This window comes from Vulpes vulpes, chromosome 13 (assembly GCF_048418805.1).
Source record: "Vulpes vulpes isolate BD-2025 chromosome 13, VulVul3, whole genome shotgun sequence".
In the NCBI taxonomy this organism is placed as follows: domain Eukaryota; kingdom Metazoa; phylum Chordata; class Mammalia; order Carnivora; family Canidae; genus Vulpes; species Vulpes vulpes.
Genome location: NC_132792.1, coordinates 115,649,178 through 115,666,251, shown reverse-complemented (window position 1 = coordinate 115,666,251; position 17,074 = coordinate 115,649,178). Strand labels below are relative to the sequence as shown.

Sequence of the window (17,074 nt, the reverse complement as noted above, 5' to 3'; positions counted from 1 at the left end):
TCTACCAAAACCCTGGCAACCATTGATCTTTTTACTGTCTCCATAGTTTTGCTTTTCCTACCGTAACATTTTTTAACTTTGTCAAGACCTATAATCCACTGCTTTTTATCACCTTCTTCTTATACTCCATTTTCTCTATACCTTGCTCAGATTGCATGGGCCACCATTATAATCTACCTCTAAACCTGCTGTTTGTTACCTTTCCTGTCCTTATATCTCTCTATCATACTTACCTAGATAAACCCTATCCTAGGTAAAGCCAACAAATGACCTATTCAGTCATTGTAGACTTGCTGTAGGAAAACATGCAGCCTTGCAGACTGGTCTCATTTTAAATTCATATATGACTCAGTATATCTCAATTTGTATTCAAGGCTGTCCTACAAACCTATCACTGACTTTGTGGTCACACCTCTGCTCTTCCTCCAGTCTCTATAGTTGTAGTTTCTTGAATCCTAGCAAAGCTAGTAGTCTATCTATGCTCTAGTCATTTTTCTTCTTCCTCTCTAAAGAACTTCACTCATTCTTCCCTCCTGCATTATCATTTTCTTTTTCTCTACAGGATCATTCCCATTTAGTATGATAATCTAGTATCTCACATATTAAACATTTTAAAATGCAACTTCTCTAACTTATACCCCACTCCAGCTATTATTTTTCTTTTGTATTCCTCTTCACAACAGACTAATTGAAAGGTTTACATCCAGGCATCCAGGTGCTACATCGACTTTCTCACCTCCTATTCTGTTTTGCTATTGTTTTTTATGTCTCATATCTTTTTTGTGTGTTCTACCACTTGGTAGTATAAAAATGGTTAAAGCAAACTCTTGCTATAGGGCTTCTTCCCTCCCTCCACAATTTCACTAAGACTGCTCTTGTCCTTTACATGAGTGCTTTCCATGCAGCTAAACCAAAAGTCACTCTCTTTCCTCAGTGGCTTTTACTACAGATGATCTTTCCTCCCTTCTCTTGGCTTCAGAAGCATGTCCAGCAGTATGTTTCCCCCCACCTTCACTGTTTGCTTCTCATCTGAGTTGCTAGCTTCTCCTGGGCTTGACCTCTAATGTTGGTGTCTCTCTATAATCCTCTCTGTGAGGGATCTCATCTGGTCCCATAGCTTTCAGTAGAATCCATGTGCCAATGATGACCAAAGTCATGTCAACAATCCTGACTCTCCAGACACATATTCAATTGCCATCTTGGTCTCTCTTTATGAATATCTAATAGACACCACAAATTTATAATAAACAAACAGAACCATTGATTTCTGTCTCTAAGCCCATCTTTCCCCCAGGCATCCCTACTTCTTATTGGAAATACTATCTACCTGGTTGCCCAAGCCAAAAACCTAGGAGTCATCCATGATTCCTCTTTCCCTTATTACTTTTCCAATCCATCACCAAGTACTATTGGTTCTACCTCAAAAACATATCTCTAATATACTGACTTCTCTCCATTTCCAGGGGACCCCTAGTCCTAGGCACCCTCTTACTTTTTTAGACAACTATAATTATTATGCTAACTGGCCTGATTCACTCCTTCTTCCCCTACAATCAGTTCTCTCCATGGCAGCCAGAGCGATCTTTAAAACATAAATCAGATCAGGCTATTTCCTTGTTTAAAGCCCTCTAATGGCTTCTCCTTGTATAAAAAAAACAACAAAGGAAGTCACACTTCTGACCTTCATCTGTCACACACACCCCCCCCACCATGCTGGCCTTGGTCCAGTTCTGGACTTCATCTAACCAAGCCATACTGGCCCCTCTCTGTTCCCAGAGAGAAGAACATCCCCACATGGGCTTTGCACTTACTCACGCCCTCTTCTCTCAGAGCTTCCTGTGGCTGGCTCCTATCATTGGCATTGTACCAGACATCAACTTCTTGCTGCAAGCTTTTCTGCATCTCTAAATCCTCTTCACTCTCTCCCCATACTCCCCTCCCCATTTCCAACCCATTCAGGGGCACCCCTCTCCTATGTGATTTTTGTTGCAGACATAACTGAAAAAACTTTCCTGTTCATAATTTATTATGATTTTACTGTCCATCTTTCCTCTCCACCTACCCACTCTCAACTCTGATGGAAGCTCCATGGGGGCAGGACTCTGTTTTTCTTGCTCCCTACTGAATCCCGGTCCCATAAGGGTGCCTAGCACCTGCTAGGCTTCAGTCAATAGATATAGGGCAAATGAATGAATGAGTGTGTGAATGAATGAATTTCACTTTCTAGCTTATTTGGAGTGGGAAGGGAGGCTGTGACGTGCAGGGATGCAGGTCCACCTTCTCCAAGGTACATTTTCAACAAAGAAAGAAGCTGCTGTCCCTCCCACAGTGGCTGCATTTGGTGCTTTTCAGTTCTGAATCAAAGGGGGCTCAGTTCTGATTCACAAACAAGAGCTATCTTACTGTAGAAGATAGGACACATACTACTTGGAGAATAATCTAAGGCAAAGAGTCTGCTGGGTTGGATGGAATCAGGTGTCAAAATGGTTGAATCAGACCCATGGCCCCCAAACACTGCCAACCCCCCTTAACAGTCTCCTGGGGGAGCATATCAACAAAGTGGTTTTAGGGATCCCACCTCTGGAAACTAAAATTTGGGAAGTCTAAATGGGACACAGGAATCTGCATTCTTACAAGAATTTCCCAGGGGATACAGATGCTTGTCCAAGCTTGAGAACCTCTGGTTTTCTGGGAAGAGAGTCTTGCAGGTGAGCCGATCCATGACTGGGTGAGATGGGATTTTGTGAAGCCAGGGAGGCAGCAGGGTCAGCTCAGGCAAGACCTGAGGGGGTAGTGGGAAAAAGGGAAGGTGGGGGGGAACATCCTGCTTAGAGGCAGGAGCAACAGGGCCAATGCTGGGAGCAAGGGGAGGTTAGCCACTGTGTTCTTTTCTCTACCTTACAGTGGCCCGGTACCGTGTGACCGTGTGTACTGGAGAACTCGAAGGTGCAGGAACCGATGCCAATGTCTACCTCTGCCTTTTTGGTGATGTGGGGGACACAGGGGAGCGGCTGCTCTACAACTGCAGGAATAACACCGACCTGTTTGAGAAGGGGAATGTGAGTATAGCCATGTACCAACCCCACCCCCCTTGTCCCTGTCCCAGGTCCCATCTCCTTGTCTTCCCTGCTCTGATAGCGATGCTGGGTCCCAGTCGTCAGAGAGGCTTGCTTAGGGGAAGAGCAAACTAATATGCATGATAGAGCCTCTAGGCTCCTGGGACTATCCAGCTGGGACCTGAAGAACCACCCTTTCAGGGGTCATGGTCCCCTCCACACCCCTAAGCTTTGAGAGGGGGGCAGAGCAGGAAGACATTTGCGGGTAGGAGCAGCACCTTTCTTCCCTGGGGGCGGGGGGCGGTCAGGCAGGGAGGGATGCTGGGCACCTTGCTTGTGGACTGGAGGACACAGGCTAGTGGAAGGCTGGGAACTTTGCTCTTTCCGCTAGACATGACCATTAGGGGCAACTTGTTCATTTCCTCTTTGAAAAAGAAATCAAGAAAGACATGAAATATGGGAGTGGAAGAGCTGGGTTCTGCCCCTAGTCTCTTTATAGATGTGCAGGGTAGTCCCCTTGTTCTTCCCTACCTGTTAAATGGACTTCCTGGGGAGGCCACATGTGGGGCAGTGGGGAACGTGCCAAGCAGATCTGGGGGCAAACTCAGGGTGCTCCATTTCCCCAGCCTTAGTTTCCTCATGTCTGAAGTGGGGAAGAGATGCCTGCCTGTGGCCAGCTGATGTGAGGATTAGGGACACAGATGCACTGCCTGGCCTGCATCACAGAGTTGGTGCTTGGTAGAGTCATTGTTGCAATAAAGTGAGGCTCAAAGCGCTCACCAGCTGAAGCGGTTCGCAGACCAACCTTCCAAAAGTCTTGACTCTCTTCCTCCTCTGCTGCCCCTTCCTTGGTGAGGGTAGCCAAGCCTTGGAAATTGAGTGGAGGTCTCTGTCTCTGGCCACTCCAGGCTGGCCTGGTTCTTGGGGTCATAGAAGGTTATGATAGTAAAAATAATCTGAGAGTCGTGGGTGGACCCAGGTTCATCTGGGGAGGGACCGAGGGGGTGACTTCACGTAGATATTTACATTTCCTCTTTGCCTTCCACCCACACACACGCTTTCCTTCTATCTCCATCCCACTCCCTTACCCATCAATCCCACCCTTGTGATCCCGTTTCTGGAGGCTTCCAGGTGTGCTCATGTGGGCTTGGTAACTCTCAGCCCCTACTGTACTCCTGCTGCCCCACTGGCAGGCAAAACTATGAAATTAGCAAGACCACTAGCGCCCCCGCCAGTCAGTCCTAGCCATGCCCCTCCTGCTATCCTTCTGTAGCAGGAGCCCGAGTTGATTATCCAAGGAACTAATTCATGATAAATGGTTACTGATGGTACCAGCTTACCGTGTTCATCCTGCTGGGAGATCTGCCTTTTAGAAGGAGATCATAGGGAATGGCCATGGTGTAACCAAAAAAATACAGACCTTCCCTGTTGGGAACTTGACAGGGAATGACTTCTCAGTGGAGGCAGTTGGAGGAGGAGTTAGACTTTTCTTTCTAGGTATCCTCAGCCCACCTGTGGAAGATCAGTAGCCCAACCCATGAGCCATGGCTTTTCTGAGTCCTGGGCCTGTGTCTCTCCTTTGGTGTTTGGGTCCCAAAGGTGCCACCGTCCAACTAGCCTTGCTGTGTTCTCCTCTGAAGGCCGATGAGTTCACCATTGAGTCGGTCACCATGCGGAAGGTGAGGCGGGTAAGGATCAGGCATGACGGCAAAGGCGGGGGCAGCGGCTGGTTCCTGGAGCGGGTTCTGGTGAGAGAAGAGGGGCAGCCCGAGAGTGACAACGTGGAGTTCCCGTGTCTCAGGTGCGTAGTCTGGCTGCTTTCTGTGTTCTCCAGCTTTGGTCCTGGGCCCTCCCCACTACCACGGACCTGGGAGCAAAACAGTGGCTTAAGGTTGTAGCTGGTGCAAGAAGAAGTGGCCCTGCTGGTGGCGCTTAGACTTGTGTCCCCATTGTACCTACGGGTGATGAGCCAGTGTCAGGTGTCCCAGTGTACTGCTGGGATATCTATTTAAGTACCAAAATTTCATGACTTTTTAAAGATATAGTATGACAGTTTCAGAATTTAACTGAGTTCCCTCAGATTATTAATACCTGCTGAATTAAACTTTTGAATCAAAGGTGATTTTTTTTTCCCATTTGGATGGGCCTTTAGCCACATCTGTTCCTGGGAATGTCTTTCCAAGATACCTTATTTTGTTTTCATTCCCTTTCCTGAACTTACTAGTGAGGTAAAGTTTCTTTTCTCTTTCTTCTTAAATATTTGGGTTTCTATCATAACCAGTTTCGGGTTTCATCGATTTCTAGAAGATACTGACAGAGATTTTTTTTTTTCACCATCAAGTTGGCCATTCCTATTCAGTGGCAACATCAGGGAGGTGTACGCAGTATTCTTGGCTTGGGGCTTTGGACCTGCCAGGCTCTGCAAAGGATTCAGCCTGCACCCATCAACAAGGTGCTCCATGTCCAAGCTCACTTCTTTAGGGCTGGCTCAGGCTCCATGAGGGTGGCTGCACTAAGGGCAGTCTTCCTTGGAGTGGGTAAGGACAAGCTGCCCAACAGCCCAGCCCCACAGTGGATGCATTCCTCTTCCTCTAACCATACACACAATTGTACTCATGTGTAGGCAGACACATTTGCCACAGCTGAATTGCTTACCACCTCCATAAGCTCAGGAGGAGGAGTTCCCCAGCTATGGAAGGCCACTAGGACAATCCCATGGGACAATAATAGTAAAACATTTTTGTTCATGACAAAGACCTCTACAGTCTTCAAAGTCTAACCACTCTAAGTATTACAAGGGATTACATTAAAAAGATAAGAAATGACTCAGACAGCTCTAAGTGAGTGGCACTAATGGACAGAGAGAAACTCACAGTAGGGGCTGGGAAGGCTGAGGAAGCCTTCTAGGAAGAGGGCTGGGAGTGGAGATCAAAGGGTAGATGGATGGCGACAAGGGAGGTAGGTCATGCAGGCTGGAGAAATGGCATGAAGCATGGACCGAAGAGGTGGCTCATGCAGAGACTGGTGAGGAGCTGCCTGGCACCTGAGGATGAAGGATGAGATGGGAGAGTTATGGTCTCTCTCCAAGTCCATCACTAACTCATTTCCCCCCTACTGGGCCAGGAGGCTGCCTGGCTGGAACGCTTAGTGGAGCAGCCTTATCTCCATCCATTCAAAAGATATTTATTAAGCACTTGCTATATGCATTTGCTCCCTGACCTCAGATGTGTATAGCTTAGAGGGGAACTAAACAGTAAGCAAGAGAATAAACGAAGAAAGCCATACTTACGAACCATGAGGAATGGAATGAAGGAAACACATGATGGTGTGGAGCTAACAGGAGCAGTGACAGTGACTTAGAGATGGAGGCTCTGGTTAGTTCTGTCTGCAGAGGGGACAGTTAGGCTGACTTCCTGAGGGACAGAAAGGAAAGTGCTGGGGGAAGAGCTTGAAGCTTCTAGAACTTCAGTGAAATCAATGCAGGTAGTCAGAGTAGAAGGTCATCAGGTGAGGTCAAGGTGGACAGAAGCCAGGGACAGGAGGCCACTATCTGGCTTTGGGCAAGGAACTTCCATTTTGGGAAGCTCCCTCTGGCTTCTGGGAGGAGGGCAGGCTATAGGGGGTCCAGAGGAGAAACAGGGCCTGGTAGGAGGGTTTGCAGGGCCCGAGATGGCACGCATTAGTTTGCTAGGCTGCTGTAATAATGTGCTACGGTCTGAGTAGCTTAAACAACAGAGTTTTTGTTTCGTGGTTCTGGAGGCCAAAAGTTCAAATTCAAGGTGTCAGCAGGGCCGTGCTTCCTCTGAAGGAGCCTGGAACAGGATTTGCCCCTTGCCTCTCAGCTTCGAGTGGTCACAGGCGTTCTTGGTTTGAAGATGGCCATCTTCTCCCTGTGTCTTCACATCATTTTCCCTCTGTACACGTGTGTCTCTGTGTTCACATTTCCCGTTTTTATGAGAACACCAGTCATTTTGGGTTAAGGCCTGCTCTAATGACCTCATTTTAACTCTGTTACCTCTATAAGGACGCTATTTCCAAATAAGGTCCCATTCTGAGGTGCTAGGTGTTAAGACTTTAACGTATCATTTTCAGGGCACACATTTAAACCCATAACATGGCAGCTTGGCCCTACATGGTGGCAGTGGAGGTAGAGAGATGGGGCTACGCTAGAGACAGATCCTAGAGGTAGAGCTCATAGGATGTGCCCACAAGAGAGAGGGCAATTGGAGACCTGGGCAGAGACTGTGCTCCCTGCTGAAGAAGGGAGCCTGGAGAGGAAGGGTTGTGGGGAAGGGGCTGGGCTGGACTCTGGAGGTTTAGCTGGGGCATTTTAGGTTTGTAGGTTTGAGATGCTTGTGAGTGGAGTAGGCTGAGTCAGGCCTTGAGAAATAGCTCCAGAAAATGAGAGCATAACGATAGAATTTAAAGTCAGGGAAATGGATGTGGGATCCTTCAGGGAGAGTTTGGATGAAGAACTCTGAGGACCGAGCCCTAAGGCAGGTCAGTAAGAGGACAGGGATCCTGGAAAGAGGATGAGTAGAAAGCGGGGATGTTTACACTGCCTACAGTGCTCATGCATGGTTCAGGAATAGTGTGGGACCAGGAGTCTAGCTACTTCCCTGCTGTGTGGCTTTAGGCAAATTTCTTAACTTCTCTGGTCATCTGCACCTTCCCAACCAGCATGTGTCTTACAGTGATGGTAAGAGTAAAATGGGGTTGTGCTTGGAAAGGAGCCAAGTCTGCCAAAGACACCAGTGATTCTGATTGCAGGGCAGAGGGCAAGCCAAGGCCCTCAAACACCCTAGAGCCCTTCCTGCCCCCAAACCCATAAAGCATTCATGCATCTTTAAGAAAATGAATTCCTTTGCCTTGGTTGAGGCATGTGGTGGCATTTACTGACTCAGGACCCAGGAGGACTTTGAAGAACCTGGAGATGGAGCGTGCACTCCCACGCTGCTGCTTTTTTCACCTGAACTGTTATTTTAGCTGCTTGGAGGAGAACAAATCAGGCCTCTTTATCACACTTCTCTGCCAGGGTCAGGTAGTGTGAGTGTTTCAGCTCTGGTAGCTGTGTGTGTGTGTGTTGTGTGTACACGCATGTGCAGATGTCCACATTTCTTATGAGCCTGAGGAAAGAGCAATAAAATCACCAACAGAGGCGCTCACCCAAGTGTCTGAAGCTGAAAGAAAATGACTGTATTTGGAAATATTTATTAATACCTTCCAGTTGGAAACTAAAATGACAAGCCACTGTGTCCCTTTACTGCTGGAGTGGCCTGGTGGTGAGTGAGTGGTAGAGAAAGGGCGCATGGGTTTCCCAGGGGCTGCGGGGCTGCTGGCTTCCATTCTTGCCATCCCCAAGAGGGTGGCTGGGCCATACCACCCCCTTCTCTACAGTCTCTGCTGTGGGAGCTGCCGGGCGACCTCCATGGGACAGAGGGGGAGACTCCTAATGGGTTGATCAGAGGAGCCCTACGCAGTAGTTCCTGCTCTCAAATCTCTCTCCCATCCCCACCCCTCCACCCCCACCATTGTCAGTGCCAAGAATTCTGCAAATGCATCCTCCTGTCTTGGAATCACAGATAACTTTGGTGTTCAAGACACACAGCACCAAAGCCCACAGCAAGTGTGACTACTCAACCACTGAGTAACATTTATTATGAGCTAACAGCCAGCAGGCAGCAAGGTCCCATGGGAATGTGAGCTCATGTACTTGGGGAGGGAGGGTGAGAGAGAAAGGACGGGGACCCCACTATCCAGGGAGGGTGTATTGGCAGGGGTATTGTGGTTTAGGGAGGCCTGAGCTCCATGTCGGGAGGGCTGGGGAGTAGGCAAGGCCTTGGTTTTCCTGATGGGTTCTGTGGCCAGGGAGGTACCTCCATGCCAGGAGTATGACAGGGCTGTTGCCAAGACAAGCTCCAGGACCAAGGCAAACGGGAGACACTGGTCAAGAGGTAAGTATCTTGGCTTCCCCAGGGTGCTGGAGAACATTATGGGCATTTCTTCTGCTCCATCACCTGTATCACAGACCCTTGTGAGTACTAAGGCCTGGGCATCTCATGCTTGCACGGTCATCTGATTTCTCAGGCTGCATGCCCAGGCTCAGTGGGGATGGTGCTTTTTGGGTGAACCGGTCCAACGTGTTGCCCCAAGAGTGGATGACCAGCAGAGAGCTGGAGCCACAGCCCACTCTGATGAATAGATGAGTCACTGCCATCAAACCTGGCCCCGTGGGGTCCAGATCAGCCTCTCCTTGTTGACAAATCTCATTCCTCCTTGAGGACTCAGGGCAAAACCCCTTCCCCACAAACTGTTCTCATTTCTTTAAATTCCTGTTGCACTTACTTTGCTCCAACAACCATCCTTGTCCTGGTCTTCCATGCCTTGGCTAGTCTATTCCAGCTTCTTTTTTTAATTAAAGATTTTATTTGTTTGTTTGTCTATTTGAGTGAGAGAGCATGAGTGAGCATGGGGAGGGGCAGAGGGAGCAAGAGAGAGAGAATCTCAAGTAGACTCCTTGCTGAGTGCAGAGCCCGGCGTGGGGCTCAGTCTCATGACCCTGAGATCATGACCCGAGCCAAAATAAAGAGTTGGCCGCTTAAGCGACTGAGCCGCCTGGGCGCCCCTAGTCTATCCTATCTTCTTAACTAGGTGGTAGGTTCTCTGAGGGCCAAGCCTCTTTTCTGCCTTCTCTTTCTCCCCAGAACCCCTAGCACAGTGCCATCTGCACAATAGATTCTCCCAAAAAGAGACGATTGTTTTTGCTGATAACAATGACACCGATATTCTTGGCTTTCAAGACAGACTCTCTACTGTGGTTGCCAAGGTCCTGCATCCTGTGACCTTCTACCCCTCCAGCCTCCTTTCCTCACATGCCAGCTATTCCCTGCCCCCAACACCCTGCTGCCTTCCATCCACAGGGGCCTTCAGGTCAGCTCCTGGAGGCCCTGCTCTGTCCCAGCTTATGCTGTTCCCTTGGGAAAGCACCTCCCTTTTCTCCCAGCCAACTCCTTGACATCCTTCCAACCTCAGCCAATATCACCTCCTCGGGGCAGTCCTCCCTCCCCAGTCTAGTGGGGACTCTTTGTTTTTAGCTTCTGTAGAGCCTTTTCCTCTGCCCAACTCACGGTTCTGACCTCCCTGGTGACTCTGCAGGAACTGCGCAATGGTAGGCGGTGGACCACTCAGAGAGCTAACAGCCCCTTGTCTACCCACCAGGTGGCTGGACAAGGATAAGGATGATGGTCAGCTGGTCCGAGAGTTGCTGCCCAGTGACAGCAATGCAACACTGAAGAGTAAGTCGTCCCGATGAGCAGGTGAGGTGGTGAGTAGGCCTCCGGTGAGAGAGGCACCTTCCCCTTGCTGCATGGAAGTAAGCCTTTGGAACAGGCATGTGCTCTTCCCTTCATTCCCCCACCCCCACCCCAGGGGGCAGCAGTGGGGAGGGCGGAGAGGAAGAGGCTCTGAGGGATGATCTGCGATTTTCTTCGCTGTCTGGGCTGTGTACACAGTCTCTTTGTGGCTTTGGATGTGGGGCCCTGAGCACATCCAGGGCTCTGTGGATAAGAGCAACAAAGGCAGTACCACTAGCCAACAGGCGTTCTTATCTCCCCTTAGGCACAGGCAATGCAGATCTTTCTGATGAGAAAATGGAGCACCATCTGCATGGTGCCCTGTTTCACGATGGGGCTTTAGGTCCACATTAGAATTTCAGTCCTGGCTCAATTGTCGACAGCCTTGAACCAAACGTGTAACCTCCTAATGCCCGGATCCCTAGCTTGTAAAGCCAAGATCAAAGTCCTTAGTGACAACTCTACATATATAATGAGCTAAACACCGTCTGCAAAGCTTGATGCTCCTTTGCCTCTGTTTCCTCAACCATCGGATGAGAAACTGGACAAAGCGGTTGCCTTGGGTCCTTCAAGGGCCCTGCACTTGCCATTCTTCGAATGCTTACCTGTTCTCGGAGCATTCACACCTTTCGGGCAGGCCATGCTGGGGTTAGCATCCCAGTGTTGTAGATGGGGGGACCCAACAGAGAAGAAGGGAGCCCTGTCCCATTGTGGGGCTGCTTAGAGAGCACAAGGGCTCAGCTGCTGACCCCCAGCCCTTCCCACCTGCCCTGCACTAACCTCACCTCCCTTCCCACCTCCCACCTTGGCCCATCCAGACTTCCGCTACCACATCAGCTTGAAGACGGGGGATGTCTCTGGGGCCAGCACAGACTCCAGAGTTTACATCAAGCTCTATGGGGATAAATCTGACACCATCAAGCAAGTTCTTCTGGTCTCTGATAACAATCTGCAAGACTATTTTGAACGTGCCCGAGTGGATGAGTTCACCCTGGAGACCCTGAACATCGGAACTGTAAGTCCCCTTCCTGAGACCACGTGGCGTGGTCTCCCCCACCCTGCATATATCCACATGTGGCTACACACACGCACCCACATGTGCACACACATATCACACACCCCCACATGCACACACGTCACATGCATATGCATCCTCACATGCACACAGGTGAACCCATTTTGAAGGGAAAAGAATGCCCACTTGGGGGTAGGAGACATACATTGTTATCTGGCTATGACCCAGAGCAGCAGAAGCTATGTGGACAGTGGTTAAGCTTCTGCAGTCCCTTCAGGGATGGAGTGACTATTTTTGGTGTCTGTGGTCTCAACATTTCCTTTACCTACAGAGCCAAGACCAGTGTAGGTGGGTCCCAGTGTCTTGGAGAAGGGGATGCTGGCATGCAGGGAAGGAAAAGAGTGGCTAAAAATACTTCCCAACTCCAAACATGACTGTGCATCTGAATTACGCTCAGGAAACTTGTTTCAGTGCACACCCTGAGCAGCAAGGGAAAGATTCTGCCTTTGAAAGTGGCACTCGGTCAAGGCCCCAGGTAGCCCTGCTGCTAGCAGTCTAAGCTCTTCATCTGGAAACGCACACATCTAACCCCCTGGACTGTAGTTTTGGAAACTTTTCTAGAAATGTCTGAACTAGGCTTCCTCTTACCACCTGCCCTTCTCAAGATGTGGCTAGTGGGAATTGGGATGCTGACAACTCCCTGACTGCAGCCTCACTTTCTGCAATCCCTTTCCCCTGTCTCTGAGCTTCACTCTATTTGAAGTACTCCATGAGAATGCTCTCAGAGGGAAGATTTCACGTCAGTTCTTTATACCTTGAGGGTAAATCAAAGTTTTCCTTCTTTAAAACGTATTTACATTTTCAGCAGAATTAATAATCATAGAGTGAAATGCTGTTCCCTTTACTGAGGATTTCTGGTAACAGCCAGCAGATAAATGAGACATCTGAGGGGAGGAGAATGGTGTTTGGGGCCTTTCCTTGTGTTTCTGAAACACTCTCAGCAGACAGTGTGACCAAGAGATTGGGAGTGTCAGTCTGGCCCCACATTTCCACTTACCTGTCAAGCCTATAAGTGACCTCACCTTTGTTTGTTGCATTCATTCATAACGACAAAGGATGCTAATGGCATTGTTGTGAGCATTAATTATGTTAATAATACCCCAAGCCCACAGAAAGCGCTCAGTAAACGCTAGCTGTTATTGACAGAATAATTGCTCCACGTAGGTGCTGGGCATTCTGGAATTGAAGGAAATTAAGAAGTTCTGTCCTAGGAGCTTCCCACTGTGTCAGGTAGAAGACGCCTATCTCTGTCTTTACTCTTTCAGCTAGTCCTGTCACTGTCCCAGCCCACAGACAGTGACACTCTCCTGTGACCCCTGGCACTCACCCAAAAGGCTCTCGGGCTCTGTACACAAAGCTGGTTCCCTTCCAATAGTCCAAGGAGACATGCACTGAGTTACAACAGTGTTTTCATGATGAGCTCAAAGAGGCACTTAGTACTCAGAAGGGCAAGAACAGGGCTTGGAGGGACAGTTGTCTAGAGCTAGCCTTCTGGCCCCAGACTCATGGCTAGCATTACCCTCCAACCAACACAGAGAGAATCAGGGGGGAAGCTTGGCAGGGATCTCAAAGGCTGTTTGATAATTCCATCTGATGTTAGAATTGCCCCACAGACAGCATTTCAAGAAAACACTAAAGTGATTCAACATTGGTCAAACAAGTATTCATAAGGATGGTAACATGATGATTGACGCCATTGTCTATGTCAAATGTAAAGGTGTTAAAATGTAAAATAGCAAAGCAAGTGGACAATTGAGTGCTACTGGAAAGAGAAATATGTTCCTCAGGGCCAAGGGTAAGAGGAGAGATTGAGCATAGAACCAGAGAGGCTGTCCTGAGAGGTTGTCTACCTACCATGTCACTTATATGACGGTGCAGAGAAAAAGAAAAAAATGCAGAGGTACATACAATAGTGCATTGTTTAAAGCAGAACAAAGCCAAATCAATACCATGACTATATTAGAAGCAAATGGTTCATGTTTTGAATGTTTCCTTTCCTGTGCAGCCACCACCCAAGTACATACTGGAGCTTTCAAAGTTCATATCATGCCCACTCCCTCATGTGCTTCTCACAACTTCCCTGAGAGGTGAGCTGCTCCTAAGAGGAGGGAACGGAGGCTCCGGGCAGGAGAAATGGGCCCCCAGTAGTCCAGCTGGCTGGTGGCAGACAAGACTGGGACCCAGCCTCCTCCTTCTGAGCGGCTTCCTCTTTTGGGGAACTGAAGATCTGGGTTGAGGACAGCAGTTTGCACCAGTGTTTGGGGGGGAAGGTGGGGTGGGTAGGTATGGAGGTGCGGAGGTTTCTATGCACCAGCTCTGCTCACTCGCACCCTGCATTTCCTTCCAGATTAGCCGGCTGGTGATTGGGCATGACAGCACGGGCATGCACGCCAGCTGGTTCCTTGGCAGCGTCCAGATCCGTGTGCCCCGCCAAGGCAAGCAGTACACCTTCCCTGCCAACCGCTGGCTGGACAAGAACCAGGCCGATGGGCGCCTGGAAGTGGAGCTCTATCCCAGTGAGGTCGTGGAAATCCAGAAATGTACGGAAGCAGCAGTGATGGGACCATGAGCAGTTTACCCTGTGGGATGGGGTAGTGGGGAAAGAAGAGGGACTATGTGGTGACCTGGGTCTTCGTTTCCAAACAAGGAGGGGAGATAATGGGGCTTCTGATTGCCTGGGGTATCACAGGTCTAGGAGGGGCAAAAGGGCTCATTTTACAAATGGAGAAACTGAGGACTCAGTGGATGAAGCATTTTTTTTTTCTGGAATAAAGACAGCAAATAACTCTGTTAAAAAATATATATTCTCAGCCCTGTGTACAAGATTTTGAGACATAGTCCGTGTGTTCCACTAGGAAGACTGGCTGAGGAGGTAAAGCTGTTTATTCATAGATTTATTTGATAAGTATATATATTGACTGTTTCTCTGAGCCAGCCCTGTCCTAGGCACAAAATAGACCAAATCCTTGCATTTGTGAAATTTACATTCCACCAGGGGAAGCGGCGGGGCAAACAATAAATATATAATACAATCCAAGTAAGAGCTATGAAGGAAATGAAGCAGGATAGGGTGATAGTCACGGCACAGGGGTGGAGGACATTTTTGGATAGGGTGGCAACATCTCTGAATGAAGGTGAAATTCCAGGTGATCTGGCTACCTGTTGCACATGATGTGAAAGCTATAGTTATGGTTGGGGTTAGAGAAACAGAGGTTTTCTAGAGGGTCAGGAAGATAGTGGCACCAAAACCGGATGCAGAAAATGTCACTTCCCTCACCTCTGCATTTCTATATTTACCCTGAAGTCTATGGCCCAAGTCTATGGTCCACTTCCCCCAGAAGCTTCCCTGAGAAAGAACCCCAATATGAATTCACCTCTTCCTTGCCCACAACTCCTTGTGTCTTTTCATGTGTGCATTTTCCCTCCCCAACTATCCTGTAGATTCCTTGAAGACTGTGTCACATACACATACATACATGGTACCTGCCAGTGTGAAGAATCAACTCTTTTCCTCTTTTTAGAAATTAAAACTTGATTTCCTTTATAGTGATACAGATACTAGTTAACAAGATACAGATTTTTAAAAAGTAGTAGTTCCTTTCTCCTTACCCTCCCCCTTCTTCAAAGGTAACAACTTTTAAATTACTTTCACTTTTCCTCTGAAATTTCTCTATATTTTAAACAATTTGCTTACCAACTTCTTTATTATTTTATTCATAATAAAACTCTTGACTTCCTACAATGGAAGAGGAGAATTTAGCTCTTTTAACTTGTGTGTGTGTGTGTGTGTGTGTGTGTGTGTGTGTACATACAGGCTTCCCTTCCTTCCAGGCTTCAATAAAATTACATCAATATTCAATTCTTACATTACTATGACTGTGTAAATATTATTCACTGCTGAGACACCTATTGTATGATGATTGCATTTCAATTATTGTACAACTTTTTGTTTTTTCTGGAGTTAATAATGGCCTCATTTTTCATTTGTATAGTTTTCTATATACCCTTTTGTATTTCTATATACCCACCTACCCATATTAGTGTACTAGGGCTGTCATAACAAAATACCATGACTAGATGGCTTAAACAACAGAATTTTATTTTCTCTCAGTTCCAGAGGCCAGAAGTCCATAGTCAGAGTGTCAGATGGTTAAGTTTCTTCTGAGGCCTTACTCTTTGCCTTGCAGATCGCTGCCTTCTTGCTACATTACATGGTCATATGGTCTTTCTTTTGGGCATTTGCATGTGTGTGTCCTAATCTCTTCCTCTTATAAAGACCATTTGGATTAGGGCCTCCAATCCATTTTGGATTAGGGCCTCACACTAATAGTCTCAATTTAACTTTATTTTCTCTTTAAAGGCCCTATCTCCAAATAAGTCACATTCTAAGATACTAGGGCTTAGGGCTTCAACCATGAATTTGGAAAGGAGGAGAAAATTCTCCCCTAACATAATTTTATCTCCATCTCTCCAGTGGAACTAAAATTATCTTCATAAGTCCAAACCCAACAGCAATTCTGTTTCCTCTCCACCTCTTTCCACTCACTCCCCACCCCAAGGCATTCCTTTAGGAACCTCTAAAGGCTCTAGGCTGCCAAGAAGTTGTCCTTTGGGACTTTCTTTGGCTGTATTTTTGGAAATTCCTTTCTTTTTTATCTTGGGTTGGATCTCCTATTTCCTGGACTTTGTGTCTTCCTCTTCTTTGGTTTCTTCCTCCTTTTCATTTCCACTAAGTAGCTTCCTGAGAAAAGTGCATGGAGGAGAAATGTCTGCAAATGTCTCACAATTGATCAGGAATTTGGCTCATTACAGAATTTTGGGTTAGAACTCATTTTCTCTTAAAGTTTAGAAGGAATTATGCTACCATCTTCTAGCTCCCAGTGTTGCAACTAGGAAGTCTGATGCCATTCTGTTATCCAACCCTTTGGGGTTTTTTCTCTCCAGAAGTTTATGGAATCCTAGTTTTATTCCTGGCATTCTGAAATGTCATGATGTCCTCACTGCCTTTTGTCATTTTAATTTCATCCATTGTTCTGGGAACTCATGGGCTCCTTCTAGAAGCATTGTTAAATTCTGAGACCTTTTTGGATATTAGTTCTTTGACAATTTCCAACTTTCTATTCTCTGTATTCTTTAGAACTAGACTCTTGGTAAGATGTTGGAATTCCTCTGATTTTCTTACCTTTCTATCATTTGTCATTTTGTTCTTGGGAAACTTCCTCTTTTGTTCTTATGAGCTGTCTTTGACCCTTGCTATGGAATATTTTATTTCAGCTATGATATTAATTTCCAATAGCTGGTTCTCACTCTCTGAATGCCCATTTTTATCTATCCAAGTTTTTGTATCATTCTGGCTGCTTATTGGTCTAAGATCTCAGAGGAAATGGGGTTAGGGGTTGTCTCCATTTGTGCCTGGGTGCCACAGTCAGTTGAGCATCTAACTCTTGGTTTCAGCTTAGGTCTGATCTCAGGGTCAGGTTCCACACTCAGTACAGAGTCTGCTTAGGTTTCTCTCTCCCTCTTCCTTTGCCCACCCTACCCCTGTGTGCACGTGCACACACTCTCTTTCAAATAAATAAATAAAAGTTTTA

General features: G+C 47.4%; 1 protein-coding gene across 1 annotated transcript in view; it reads left to right on the top strand.

The window, feature by feature from the left end:
* The window catches only part of LOXHD1 (lipoxygenase homology PLAT domains 1), a 163,314-nt gene that overhangs the window by 73,906 nt on the left and 72,334 nt on the right, over nucleotides 1-17,074 (top strand). Inside the window, exons 13-17 of the mRNA XM_072732287.1 lie at nucleotides 2,905-3,059; nucleotides 4,697-4,857; nucleotides 10,275-10,351; nucleotides 11,227-11,423; nucleotides 13,831-14,023. Coding sequence (XP_072588388.1) covers nucleotides 2,905-3,059; nucleotides 4,697-4,857; nucleotides 10,275-10,351; nucleotides 11,227-11,423; nucleotides 13,831-14,023 — 783 coding nt within the window. The remainder of the gene's footprint in view (nucleotides 1-2,904; nucleotides 3,060-4,696; nucleotides 4,858-10,274; nucleotides 10,352-11,226; nucleotides 11,424-13,830; nucleotides 14,024-17,074) is intronic.